The sequence below is a fragment of the Rana temporaria genome, chromosome 11 (genome assembly GCF_905171775.1).
Source record: "Rana temporaria chromosome 11, aRanTem1.1, whole genome shotgun sequence".
Lineage (NCBI taxonomy): Eukaryota > Metazoa > Chordata > Amphibia > Anura > Ranidae > Rana > Rana temporaria.
Genome location: NC_053499.1, coordinates 6,889,189 through 6,902,532, shown reverse-complemented (window position 1 = coordinate 6,902,532; position 13,344 = coordinate 6,889,189). Strand labels below are relative to the sequence as shown.

Sequence of the window (13,344 nt, the reverse complement as noted above, 5' to 3'; positions counted from 1 at the left end):
TAGCGCATTCACTCCGTGCAAGGTCTCCATGTACCGCGTATTGTCCAACTCCGAGCCGCTGTATTTCATATGATGAATGCGAAGCTGAAGGGGTTTTTTTCTTTTGGTCCGTTTAGCGGGGGTGTGAATGATGCTGTCTGTTTCTGTTTCTTTTTTTTATTTTTTATTCTGTCGTCCTGAAAGGTACAAATTGCAGAACCGCCACCGCATAATGGGAGCGAGGACGGAGCCGTACTCCATGATACTTTGTGTTGTAGGAGACTTTTTTTGTTTGACGCGCTTTGAATAGCCGAGCGAGGTTCAAAAAGGCGACTTTTGTTGCAAGGCCATTTGCGAAGTTACTGCAGAACACAAAGTGGAGGTAAAATAGTGGCTTAGTGGTTAGTACTTTTACCTTGAACCCAGGGGAAGGGGTGGGGTGGCACCCCTCTCACTGTGCGACTGCTCCAGATCAGTGGCTTGTAAATGTCTAGTGCACACTCTATGCCAACCATGGGCAGTCTTGTATGTCTAGTGCACACTCCATGCCAACCATGGGCAGCATTGTATGTCTAGTGCACACTACATGCCAACCATGGGCAGCCTTGTATGTCTAGTGCACACTCCATGCCAACCATGAGCAGCCATGAATGTTTAGTGCATACTCCATGACAACCATGGGCAGCCTTGCATGTCTACTGCACACTTCATACCAACCATGGGCAGCCTTGTATGTCTAGTGCATGCTCCATGCCAGCCATGGGTTGCCTTGCATGTCTAGTGCACACGCCACACCAACCATGGGCAGCCTTGTATGTCTAGTTCATACTCCATGCCAGCCATGGGCAGCCTTGCATGTCTTGTGCACACTCCATGCCAACCATGAGCAACCATGCATGTTTAGTGCACACTCCACAACAACCATGGGCAGCCTTTCATGTCTAGTGCACACTCCATGGCAACCATGGGCAGCCTTGCATGTCTAGTGCACACTCATGGGCAACCATGGGCAGCCTTGTATGTCTAGTGCACATTTCACACCAACCATGGGCAGCCTTGTATGTCTAGTGCACACTCCATGCCAGCCATGTGCAGCCTTGTATGTCTAGTGCACACTCCATGTCAACCATGGGCAGCCTTGCATGTCTAGTGCACACTTCATGCCAGCCATAGGCAGCCTTGTATGTCTAGTGCACACTTCATGCCATCCATGGGCAGCCTTGCATGTCTAGTGCACACTTCATGCCATCCATGGGCAGCCTTGCATGTCTAGTGCACACTTCATGCCAACGATGGGCAGCCACGCATGTGCAGTGCATACCCCATGCCAACCATGGGCAGCCAGAGCTAGAAGCCAGATAATGGGGGAAGGGGGTGCCGTTTAACAGCAGGATGCTGTATGATCTTGTCTCCATATTGTTTGTAGCACTGGGGTCTTGACGTGTTTCGCCCAAGAAGAGCTTCCTCAGGATCCACTTTGTTTTTTAGACTATATTGAACGCTATATTAAACCAACACAAGCACCGCTTATCAAGCAGCTGTCTCCTTGCTCGCTACAATGTCAGGTGGCTGTGGAGGAAAGGGGGAGGGGTGTCATGTGCTCAGCTAGGCAAACAAAGCACATAGGAACTAGGGGGACGCCGAAAAGAAAAATCGAGTTCTTCTTTAACATGCACCTGTTGGTACACAGGCGGGTTGAGGCATTTCGTCCAAGAAGAGCTTCCTCAGGATCCACTTTGTTGTTCAGATTATATTGAACACTATAATAAACCAACACAAGCATCGGTTATCAGGCAGCTGTCTGCTTGCTCACTACATTGTCAGATGGCTGTGGAGGGAGAGGGGGGTGCAAACTCGGCTATGCTAACAAAGCACATAGGAACAATGGGGACGCTTAAAAAAAATCGAGTGAGCGTTCTTCTTTGACATTCAACCGTTGGTACACAGATGGATTGACGCGTTTCACCCAAGAAGAGCTTCCTCGGGATCCTCTTTGTTTTTCAGACTATATTGAACACTATATTAAACCAACACAAGCACCGGTTATCAAGCAGCTGCCTCCTTGCTTGCTACAGGTGGCTGTGGAGAAAAGGGGGAGGGGTGTCACGTGCAAACTCAGCTAGGCAAACAAAGCATGTAGGAACAAGGGGGACGCTGAAAAGAAAAATCGAGTGAGAGTTCTTCTTTAACATGCACCTGTTGGTGGATTGACGTGTTTCGCCCAAGAAGAGCTTCCTCAGGATCCACTTTGTTTCAGACTTTATAATGTCGTAGCCCCCAAAAAAAAGGAATACAGTTCTTGTAAAGCTATGAACAAGCATCCTGCCAACCGATAATCGAATTAAAACAAGAAGGTAGTGCACAGCCTCAGCGTACACCAGGGGTCTCCAAACTTTCTAAACAAAGGGCCATTTTACTGTCCTTCAGGCTTGAGGGGGGCCGGAAATCGGTGTCAGTGGGAGGAATAGTGTCCCATCATTGGTGTCAGTGTGAGGAATGGTGTCCCATCATTGGTGTCAGTGGGAGGAATAGTGTCCCATCATTGGTGTCAGTGGAATAGTGTCCCATCATTGGTGCCATTGTGAGTAATAGTGTCCCATCATTGGTGTCTGTGGAATAGTGTCCCCTCATTGGTGTCAGTGGGAGGAATAGTGTCCCATCATTGGTGTCAGTGGAATAGTGTCCCATAATTGGTGCCATTGTGAGGAATAGTGTCCCATCATTGGTGCCTGTGGAATAGTGTCCCCTCATTGGTGTCAGTGGGAGGAATAGTGTCCCATCATTGGTGTCAGTGGAATAGTGTCCCATCATTGGTGCCATTGTGAGGAATAGTGTCCCATCATTGGTGTCTGTGGAATAGTGTCCCCTCATTGGTGTCAGTGTGAGGAATAGTGTCCCATCATTGGTGTCAGTGTGAGGAATGGTGTCCCATCATTGGTGTCTGTGGAATAGTGTCCCCTCATTGGTGTCAGTGGGAGGAATACTGTCCCATCATTGGTGTCAGTGGAATAGTGTCCCATCATTGGTGTCAGTGGGAGGAATAGTGTCCCATCATTGGTGTCAGTGGGAGGAATAGTGCCCCATAGTTGGTGTCAGTGAGAGGAATAGCATTTCGTATCAGTGAGTGGAACAGTGCCCCGAGGGCCTGATAAAGGCAAGCAAAGATCCACATCTGGCCCCCGGGCCGCAGTTTGGAGACCATTGGCGTACACCATTGGAGTGAGTGTTCTTCTTTAGCATGCACCTGTTGGTGGATTGACGCGTTTCGCCCAACAAGAGCTTCCTCAGGATCCACTTTGTTTTTCAGACTATATTGAACACTATATTAAACCAACACAAGCAGTCTCCTTGTTTGCTACATTGTTGGATGGCTGTGGGGGAAGGGGGGGTGCAAATTTAGCTAGTCTATCAAAGCACGTAGGAACAAGGGTAATGCTGCAAAGATTAATTGCACCTGTTGGTACACCCCTCACCGGGTGCACAATCTCTCTCTCTGAAAGACTGCATTCTGCAGACCTTTCTCGTCCCGGTGCTATGCCTCGTGTTGATTTGGCTGCGGCCAGCTTGGCAGGAATTCCGGTGGTTTGCCGGTACTGATCTTATCTATAAATTGTGATGGGAATTGGAAGAATGCCCCCCCCCCCCCGGATCTCGTGCGGGCAAGTGACTATATTTAGCTCAGTCTGTGGCTGCAAATTAATACCCCTTCTTATGAATTGTGGAAATAATAAAACCCAATGTATGTATCCATGTTGAATGTAATTAGGACAACATTACGCAATGCCCCCCCCCCCCCCCCGCCCCGCCATTGCCTGGACCTCGGCCAGTAGAGACATCAGCGAGGCTCTTATGTACCATTAAGGAACGATTCTCTCTAATGCGTTCTTGTGGTTTGGTAATTGCCCCCCTAATCGTCTCACGGTCGGCAGTGCAGCGCGCACGTCCCTGGGCGGGCGGCCGGTGACACCTGAAGGGTCGGCTTCGGGTTGTATAATTGCACGCCTCCCCCCCCCTTGTAATTACATCATCCTCTTCTCCTTCCTGCATTCTGATTATTTGGGAAAATGAACGCTCCGGCCTTGGTGGCGGGTCTTTTTTTTTTTACGCCACGCTTGGCAGTGCATCAGCAGATAATGGAGGGGGGGGGGGGGCGATGTTCCTGCACAGAGTCATTTCCTGACAAAAATACACAGAATTAGAGGAGAATGTATTCTGTGCGCTGTGCCGGTTTGTCGGGGCCCAGGCAGAGCAACGGAGCGCCAAAAAGAAAAGAGAATTTAGTAAAAATGTCATTTGTGTCTTTTTTTTCAAAGTTATGAAGACTAGTGTTGCTCACGAATATTCGTATTGCGAATATTCGGCTCGAATATGGCATATTCAAGTATTCGCGATATATTTCGAATTTCGCGGTGAATATTCGCTATTCCGAATATTCGATTTTTTTCAATTTTATTTTTAGAACAGATCACATCCTAGAGATCTCCATCAATGTCTAAAAGCATTGCTGGTATGATCAGAGACCTTGGGCCGAGTAGCTGAAGCGATCATTTTATCTTTCCTGAAAAATCGCAATGCGATTTTTCGGCAATCGGAATATCGCGCGATTATTTTCTCCGCCCTTCTTTTGCATCAGAGCCAATCAGAGGGCTCCTACCGCAGTTGTCGAAATTCCGCAACCAATTTCGCATTTGCATTTTGCGAAATTTCGATAAAATATCACGAATATTCTGAGCCAATCAGAGGGCTCCTACCGCAGTTGTCGAAATTCCGCAATAAATATCGCATTCGCATTTTGCGAAATTTCGATAAAATATCACGAATATTCTGAGCCAATCAGAGGGCTCCTACCGCAGTTGTCGAAATTCCGCAATAAATATCGCATTCGCATTTTGCGAAATTTCGATAAAATATCACGAATATTCTGAGCCAATCAGAGTGCTCCTACCGCAGTTGTCGAAATTTCACAATTATTTTCGCATTCGCAATAGCGAAATTTCGCAAACATTTCATTTCGATAAAATATCACGAATATTCGAATTTAGCGAATATTTCTCGAATATTCGGCTATATATTCGTGATATATCGCAAAATCGAATATGGCGTATTCTGCTCAACACTAATGAAGACGGTGAAAACTGTACCGGGCGCATTCAAAGCTGTACTGCGGGCGCAAAAACTTACTTCAGCACGTTGACCGCGCAATTGTCAGTTAAAGCGACGCAGTGCCGAATCGCAAAAACTGGCCAGGTCCCTTACCTGCCTAAAGGTCCGGGTCTTAAGTGGTTAATAGCCACAAAGTATATACATTTCACATTGTGAGCACCAAATGCTTTTGCAAACCCAGATATGACATTGTAAATGTAGCAGTGACATCATCGCTGTGCCGCGCACAACCTGTTCAGAGAGCTTGTGGGAGGGGCACAGCAGCCTCCACCCACTTGGTGTCAGTAGGAAGAATTATGGCACGTCATTGGTGTCAGTTAAGTGAATAGTGCCCCATCGTTGGTGTCAGTGGGAGGAATAGTGCCCCATCATTGGTGTCAGTGGAAGGAATAGTGCCCCATCATTGGTGTCAGTGGGAGGAATAGTGCCCCATCATTGGTGTCAGTGGAAGGAATAGTGTCCCATCATTGGTGTCAGTGGAAGGAATAGTGCCCCATCATTGGTGTCAGTGGAAGGAATAGTGCCCCATCTTTGGTGTCAGTGGAAGGAATAGTGCCCCATCATTGGTGTCAGTGGGAGGAATAGTGCCCCATCATTGGTGTCAGTGGGAGGAATAGTGTCCCATCATTGGTGTCAGTGGAAGGAATAGTGTCCCATCATTGGTGTCAGTGGAAGGAATAGTGCCCCATCATTGGTGTCAGTGGAAGGAATAGTGCCCCATCATTGGTGTCAGTGGAAGGAATAGTGCCAGGGCTCTTTTTCAGGGGGAACGCAGTTCCACCACCTCTGGCTCAGACCCTTTGGTGTCTGTTTACCACAATCACTTGTACATACAGAAGTTCGGTTTCTGTGTTTACAAGTGACAGCTCTGCACTCTGTATGTAATGCAATCCTGGTATTTAATTGCCCCTTTAAGACCCTCCTACTGTTTTCATGAAATTTGACTGACCACACCCACTATTTGATGTGATTTGGAGAGTGTGTGTGTGTGGGGAAGGGTTTTGTGGGGCCGTGGTTAAAGAGGAGTTCCACCTAAAAATGGACCTCGGCTTAACCCACTCCTCGCCCCCTTACATGCCACATTTGGCATGTATTTTTTTTGGGGGGGGTGGGGGCTTCAGGAGAAGGGGACTTAATCGACTTTTCACAGCCCCTCCCTGTAGGCAAGCGCCTGGCCAATCGGACGGCACCGCGCCGCTCGCGCATGAGCACTGCCGCTCGCGCATGCTCAGTGGGTGCCTGGCCGTGAAGCCGAAAGCTGTCACTGCCGGGTGCCCACACTAAGATTGAAGAGGGGGGGTGAGGAGCGGAGCCCCGGCCGGCGCGTCGCTGGAGCCGTGGAGCAGGTAAGTGTCAGTTTATTAAAAGCCAGCAGCTACACTTTTTGTAGCTGCTGACTTTTAATATACTTAAAGAAAAGGTGGAAAACCCCTTTAAGTTACAGCGCCTATTGTTTGAGAAAAAAAGCCCTGTTGGTGTCAGTAGCGCTTCTTTGTTTCCAACTAAAAAGATGGCCGCGGCGTCTGGCACACTGACGTCATACGTCATAGGTCCCCGGCTTACGCGTTTTGGCACAATTGACGTCATCAGAAAAAAAACACCAGTTAATGCAGCTCTATATTCATTATATTATTCATTGTATCAATAAATGTGCTGTATTCATGAACTTATGGTCTTCTTACTGAAGAAATAAAAAAAAACATTTAAAAGTTAACAAAATATATAAATAAATGCACTATATATATATATTTTTTTTTTAAGCAACCAATGCTTTGTATGTACCTGAATGTGACTGGCATCAACCTCTTGCAGTCCCTGTACAACAGGGCTGGAGTGCGAGTGGAAGAAGCAGGACAAGGGGCCAATTAGTTCACCTGCTGACAAGTTGCATGCTGATAGGAGGAGAGAGTTGACTGATGGAGAAATGAGCTAGTCACTGCCTTGTCTCTCTTTTCGCTATGCAGTCACAGGCAGGGCTCAGAGGATGTAGGTTGAATGATGTTGGCCACCACCTAGTGGACATCTAGTGGGAAGAAAAAAGAACCTTATTTATGATTGTTAATTCTGTTTTCTTCTAGTATCCGAGCTTCAAGAAGAAGGAATCAATGCCATCAACCTGCCTCTTAATCCCATTCCATTTGAGCTGGACCCGGAGGACACCATGCTTGGTAAGTTGTTGTTGGTGTTGATTTGTAGACATGCGCAGTGCCGAAAAATTCGTTAATTTTCGTTTTATTAGTTTTTTAGCTTTTTTCAGAAATGCAGAGAATTTGGTAATTAGAAAATTTGGAAATTAGAAAATACGGAATTCGGAAATGTGAAAATTTTCAAATTCAGAATTTTCGAATTCAGATTTTCCGAATTTCCGTTTTTTGAATTTTGATTTCTGAAATTTCGAATTTCCGAAATTTTGAATTTCCGAAATTTTGAATTTCCGAAATTTTGAATTTCTGAAAATTCGGAATTCAGAAAATTAGGAAATTTAAAAAATTAGGAGATTTCGGAATTAACGAATTTTGTCAAAATTTGTTAAAATAGTTTTTTGAATTTCTAATTTTCCAATTTTAGAATTTCCGAAATTCTAATTTATGAAATTTGACCTTTGCGATTTTCGAACTCTGAATCTTCGAATTTCTGATTTTCCAATTTTAGAATTTCCGAATTTCGGAGATTTCGCACATTAGAAAATCCGGAAATCCGAAAATGAGGAAATTTTAAAAATTCAGAAATTTCCGAATGAATGAATTTGTCAAAATTCGTTAAAGATTTTTGAATTTCTAATTTTACCAATTTCCGAATTTCCGAAATTTGAATTTCCGAAATTCTAATTTCCTAAATTTAGAATTTCCGAAATCTTGATTTTCCGAAACTCTGAATTTTCTAAATTTCGGAAATCTGAAAATTCGGAAATTAAAAAATTCGGAAATTTCGGAATTAACTAATTTGTCAAAATTCGGAATTAAACAAATTGCACGTGTCTATTGGTTTGGAATGGGAGGTTGGACGTATGAACATTCCCTTTAATCCCTGCTTTTCTGTTTTGATTTGTAGAGGAGAATGAGGTGAGGACCATGATTGACCCGTACTCCCGGAGTGACCCCAGATTACAGGAACTCATGAAGGTAAGTCCTTTTCCTATAGGTTGGGACAATTAAAGTACCACACCACCGTTCCCTGCTATTCGGCAACAGGTGGGCTTTGGTGGGTTTGCCTCCTTCCCTTTTATCCCTGGAAAATGTCAGTGATTGTTTCCTGTGGCGTTAAGGTGAAAGCCTGACACGTCTTCAGGGGGGCAATTTTCTCTGAGGAAATACATCAAACTCAGGACGTTTAATTTAATTTAAAACTTAAAGTGGAGTTCCACCCATAAATATAACATTACATCAGTAGTTTTAAAAAAATGTCATTAGTCCTTTAAGAAAAAAACATTTTTTTTTAGATGCCTTAAGTGTTGTTGCTAGGCAGAATAGTTAATCTTCCCACTTCCTGCACCTAGGTGCTTAAGCTTCCTAACCTACACCGCACAGACTCCTGGGAATGTAGTGGGTGTAACTTTCCAGGAGTCTGTGCACTCCCCAGTCTCGAAGAATCATGTGACTTGGACAGTACAGGTGCTGAAACCTGATCTGAAAACTATTACACTGCTTGTGCAGCACTGAGCATGTGCGAGATCTGCAAGGCTGAAATCCAGGAAGTCATACAGTCTGGCTTCAGGATGCCCACACTTAAGATGGCCCCAGTCAATTTCTATTTTATAAAGTGTCTAAATGATGTAACAACCTAACAAAACGGACCTTAGTTTACAGGCCAACTTTACTAGAATACATTAAGCTTGTGTATTACAGGGGAATTTATATTTAAAAAGTGAAATTGTGGCCGGAACTCCGCTTTAAGTTCAGATAAATTTTGTATTCGTTACGTTCTCTAACAGTCAAATTTGAAAGGAAATTCCAATACCTATAATTTAATAGTAATAGTAAAGTTATTATTTCAGATTTTATAATTTTCGGGTTTTTAGATTTTTAAATCTCTTAATTTAAGAATTTTCAAATTTGCGAATCTTTGAATTTTCGAATATTCAAATTTAAGAATATTCGGAAAAAATTCTTAATCGGGTTTTTGATCATTTCTTATATTTCCAAATTCACGAATTTGCAGAACATTTAGGATAATTTTTTTTAACTTCGGATAAATTCGTATTCGTTACGTTCTCTAACAGTCAAATTTGAAAGGAAATTCCAATACCTATAATTTAATCATAATAGTTAAGTTATTATTAGTTATTATTTCAGATTTTAGAATTTTCGAGTTTTCAGATTTTTCAATTTCTAATTTAGTCATTTTCAAATTTGCGAATCTTTAAATTTTCCGAATATTAACATTTAAAAGTATTCTAAAAAATTTGTAAAACAGTTTTTTCGATACTTTGCATATTTCCGAAATAACGAATTTGACGAAAATCGTAAAAAAAACTAATTTGGAAGGAAACGAATTGCACGTTTAGGTATGTTGTGTTGTGATACTTTTTTATTCAACTTCAGACAACCTTTGCACTCCAGCTGTTGTGGAACTACAAATCCCATGAGGGAATTCCACTGTGAGAACCACGGGCGTGACTCCCTGAGGCCTAGGCATGATGGGGTCAGAGGCGGCTCTTTAATTAGGCAAATTAGGCGTTCGCCTAAGGCCTCACACTCACAGGGGCCTCGCGGCCGCCTAACTTGCCCAATGCATTACTCCAGTTTTGAGGGACAGGGGACCTTAACGTTGCTGTGCTCAGGCAGCAATAAGAGCCCTGATTTAGGAGAGGGGCCTCCAGCATCCCTAACAACCAGTAAATATCGGTGACACCACCCCTTGTGATGTCAATGACCCAGTATGCCCTCAGTCAATGACGTCACAAGGGGGCGGGTTCAGCAGATGACATCGCCGGGTTGCCCCGCCCCTTAGTTATTAAAGAGCAGGATCTGGAGGCAACCTTGGTAAAGGGGGCTTCCAGATTCCGATAAGCCCCCTGTCCGCAGACCCCCACAACCTCCGGCCAGGGTTGTGGGGAAGAGGCTCTTGTCCTTGAAATTATTTTTCTCCATCATCGGTGTGAGTGGGGGCCCCATGTCAAGTATTGCCTAAGGCCTCACAATGCCTAGTGCCGCCTCTGTGTGGGGTTTAGTAGTTTTACCCCAGCTGGAGTGCCAAGGCTGTGCTTACTTCTGCTCTACACTGTCCATATTATCTTGTAAAATGGGGGGGCTCACCTTACTACGACTGACACATTCCTTTTCTTTGGCTGCTGCTAACGCCCGTGGCATTTTGTTTCTCTGTGTGCCCAGGTCTTAATTGACTGGATAAACGACGTGCTGGTTGGGGAGAGAATCATCGTGAAGGACCTCGCTGAGGATCTGTATGATGGGCAGGTGCTCCAGAAACTCTTTGGTAAGACGAACGTTGGGCTAAGCTCAGAATTTTTGAAGGGTCAATTATCCAGATACAACCGTTCCAAAACTTTTGACACGGGGACCTTGAAACTTTTTTAAGGTCTTCAGGAACCCCAGCTGAAACCAATTGATAGGGGGTTAATGGGGAAAAATTTCTCTTACATTGGTGGCCAATGGAAAGAGTGCTTCTTACATTGTTGGTCATTGGGAAGATTGTCTCTTACATTGGTGGCCAGTGGAAAGAATGAGTCTCTAACATTGGTGGTTTGTGGGAGGAATGACCCCCTTACATTGTTAGCCAATGGAAAAAATGACCTTCTTACATTGGTGGCCAGTGTAGAGAATGAGCCCCTTACATTGGTGGTCAGTGGGAAGAATGATCCTCTTACATTGGTGGCCAAGAAAAAAAATGCCCCCTTTACGTTGGTGGTTTGTGGGAAGAATGACCCCCTTACATTGTTAGCCAATGGAAAAAATGACCTCCTTAAACTGGTGGCCAGTGGAAAGAATGAGCCCCTTACATTGGTGGTCAGTGAGAAGAATGCTTCTTACATTGGTGGTCATTGGGACAAATGTCTCTTACATTAGTGGCCAGTGGAAAGCATGACCCCCTAACATTGGTCGTCTTTGGGAAGAATGACCCCCTTACATTGGTAGCTAATGGGGAAAAAAAATACCTCCTTACATTGGTGGTCACTCGTCAGTGGGAAGAATGATCCTCTTGCATTGATGGCCAAGAAAAGAATGCCCCCTTTACAATGGTGGCCAGTGGAAAGAATGACTCACTTACATTGGTGGCCAGTGGAAAGTATGATTCCCTTAGATTGGTGGCCATTGAACAGGATGACCCACTTACAGAAATGGTCAGAAATCCACTGTTACAGATGGCTAAAAAGATCAATGGTGGCCTGTAACTGGGTCTGCCACGTAGGTGTCAACCCTAGAACTACGCCGACCTTCCTTTAGCATGAGGAATGGGACAGTGAAAGAGAATGATCACACTGTGACAGGCGACATGTACACAAATAATCAGGGCACTGAATGTCGGTGCTACCTATCAGTGCCCATCAGTGGCACTTATCAGTTCCCATCAGTGCCTATCCGTTCTGCCTGTCAGTGACCATCAGTGCCGCCTCATCAATGCCCATCAATGCAGCCTACTAGTGCCCATCAATGCAGCCTATCAGTGCCCCTACATTTCAGTCTACCATTGCCCATCAATGCAGCCTACCAGTGCCCATCAATGCAGCCTATCAGTGCCCATCAATTCAGCCTACCAGTGCCTATCAATGCAGCCTACCAGTGCCCATCAATGCAGCCCATCTGTGCCCATCAATTCAGCCTACCGGTGCCCATCATTTTTTTTTTATTGACCTGGGCAGGGAGGGGGTTGAAGTGCCCGGTATTGAATTGGTTAAAGTTGACTTTTTTCATAGAAGGGATTCTAGGTTTCCTCCATTATCTTCAGACTTGGGTTACATAAAACACAAATACCAGCTGATGGATCCTTTTATAAATGTCAAATTATTCCCGGCCGCTGTAAAGGCCGCATTATCTACTCGTGTCAATAAGCTGTGTGTATGGATTCTTCATTATCATCACAATTATCGCCTCCCCACCCCTCCCATCTAACCTGTCCGTATCGTTTAATGAAACCAATGAAGTCATTCATCAGTCTTGTAACCTTCCAGTGACCCGACGCATAAATGCGTCTCCCGAGAGCCAAGGCTTTCGTGTTTTCATCTATTTATTTCCTCAGTAAAAAATGTTAGTTGCATCTTTTTCAAGCTTGTCTCAGAACCCGGTCACCCCCCGTCTGTGTTTAATACCAGGCCCATTGATTTCCAATACAGCATCTTAAGGCGGTAGATGAAGGAGGATGCTAGTACGTCTGAGCTTTTAGCCTCTCCGCTTCCTCCGTCCGCGCCGGTGCTCAGATCTTTTCTTATATCTTTCGGACGCACCGTCCGGCTCTTCAGCCTGCCATCTTGGCGGAGCCCTCTTAGCATCGAGCCACTTGATGCTGTGTCTTTAATGTCAGTAGTTGGAAAGGCTTTGGAAGTTTTGTCTACAGCTACAGCTATGCTATAGTCATTGGTCTGTGCGTCAGTTATGGTGTTTTTGTTCTTTTCTTCCCTATACTCGGGATATTATTCTCTGCAAAGGACCTGCAATGGAATGTTCCTTCAATGAGCACACACCTGACTTAGGCCAATATCATCTTTCAGGCCCCGTACACACGACCGGTTTTCTCGGCAGAAACCAGCAAGAAACTTGATGGCAGATGTATTCTGCCGAGAAAACCGGTCGTGTGTACACTTTTCGCCGAGAAACTCGTCGAGCCAAATAGAGAGCATGTTCTCTATTTCCTCGTTGGGCAATGGGAAATTTTGGCTCGACGAGTTTGCTGACAGCCGAACAAGGAACTCGACGAGCAAAACGATGTGTTTTGCCCGTCGAGTTTCTCGGTCGTGTGTACGGGGCCTCAAAGATGAACTCTAGTCAGATTAAATCTGACTTGGCTACCACCAGTTAAAATTGGCATATCCTTTCACTTAAATTTGACTTATTCTTTCACTTAAATTTTCAAACTTTTATATTTTGAATCTTCAAATTTTGTTAAATGTTCAATCTTCAATTTTAAATGTTTCAATTTTAAAATTTGACTTATCCTTTCACTTAGGTGGGACCAAGGGACAGTGCTTGGAGGTGGGTAGAGGGTGGAACCAAGGGACAATGCTTGTAGGTGGGTAGGGGGTGGAACCAA

At 44.7% G+C, this 13,344-nt stretch overlaps 1 protein-coding gene across 1 annotated transcript in view; it reads left to right on the top strand.

Moving 5' to 3' along the window:
• Positions 1-13,344, top strand: part of PARVA (parvin alpha) — an 80,912-nt gene that overhangs the window by 44,691 nt on the left and 22,877 nt on the right. Inside the window, exons 2-4 of the mRNA XM_040327942.1 lie at positions 7,221-7,310; positions 8,194-8,264; positions 10,473-10,575. Coding sequence (XP_040183876.1) covers positions 7,221-7,310; positions 8,194-8,264; positions 10,473-10,575 — 264 coding nt within the window. The remainder of the gene's footprint in view (positions 1-7,220; positions 7,311-8,193; positions 8,265-10,472; positions 10,576-13,344) is intronic.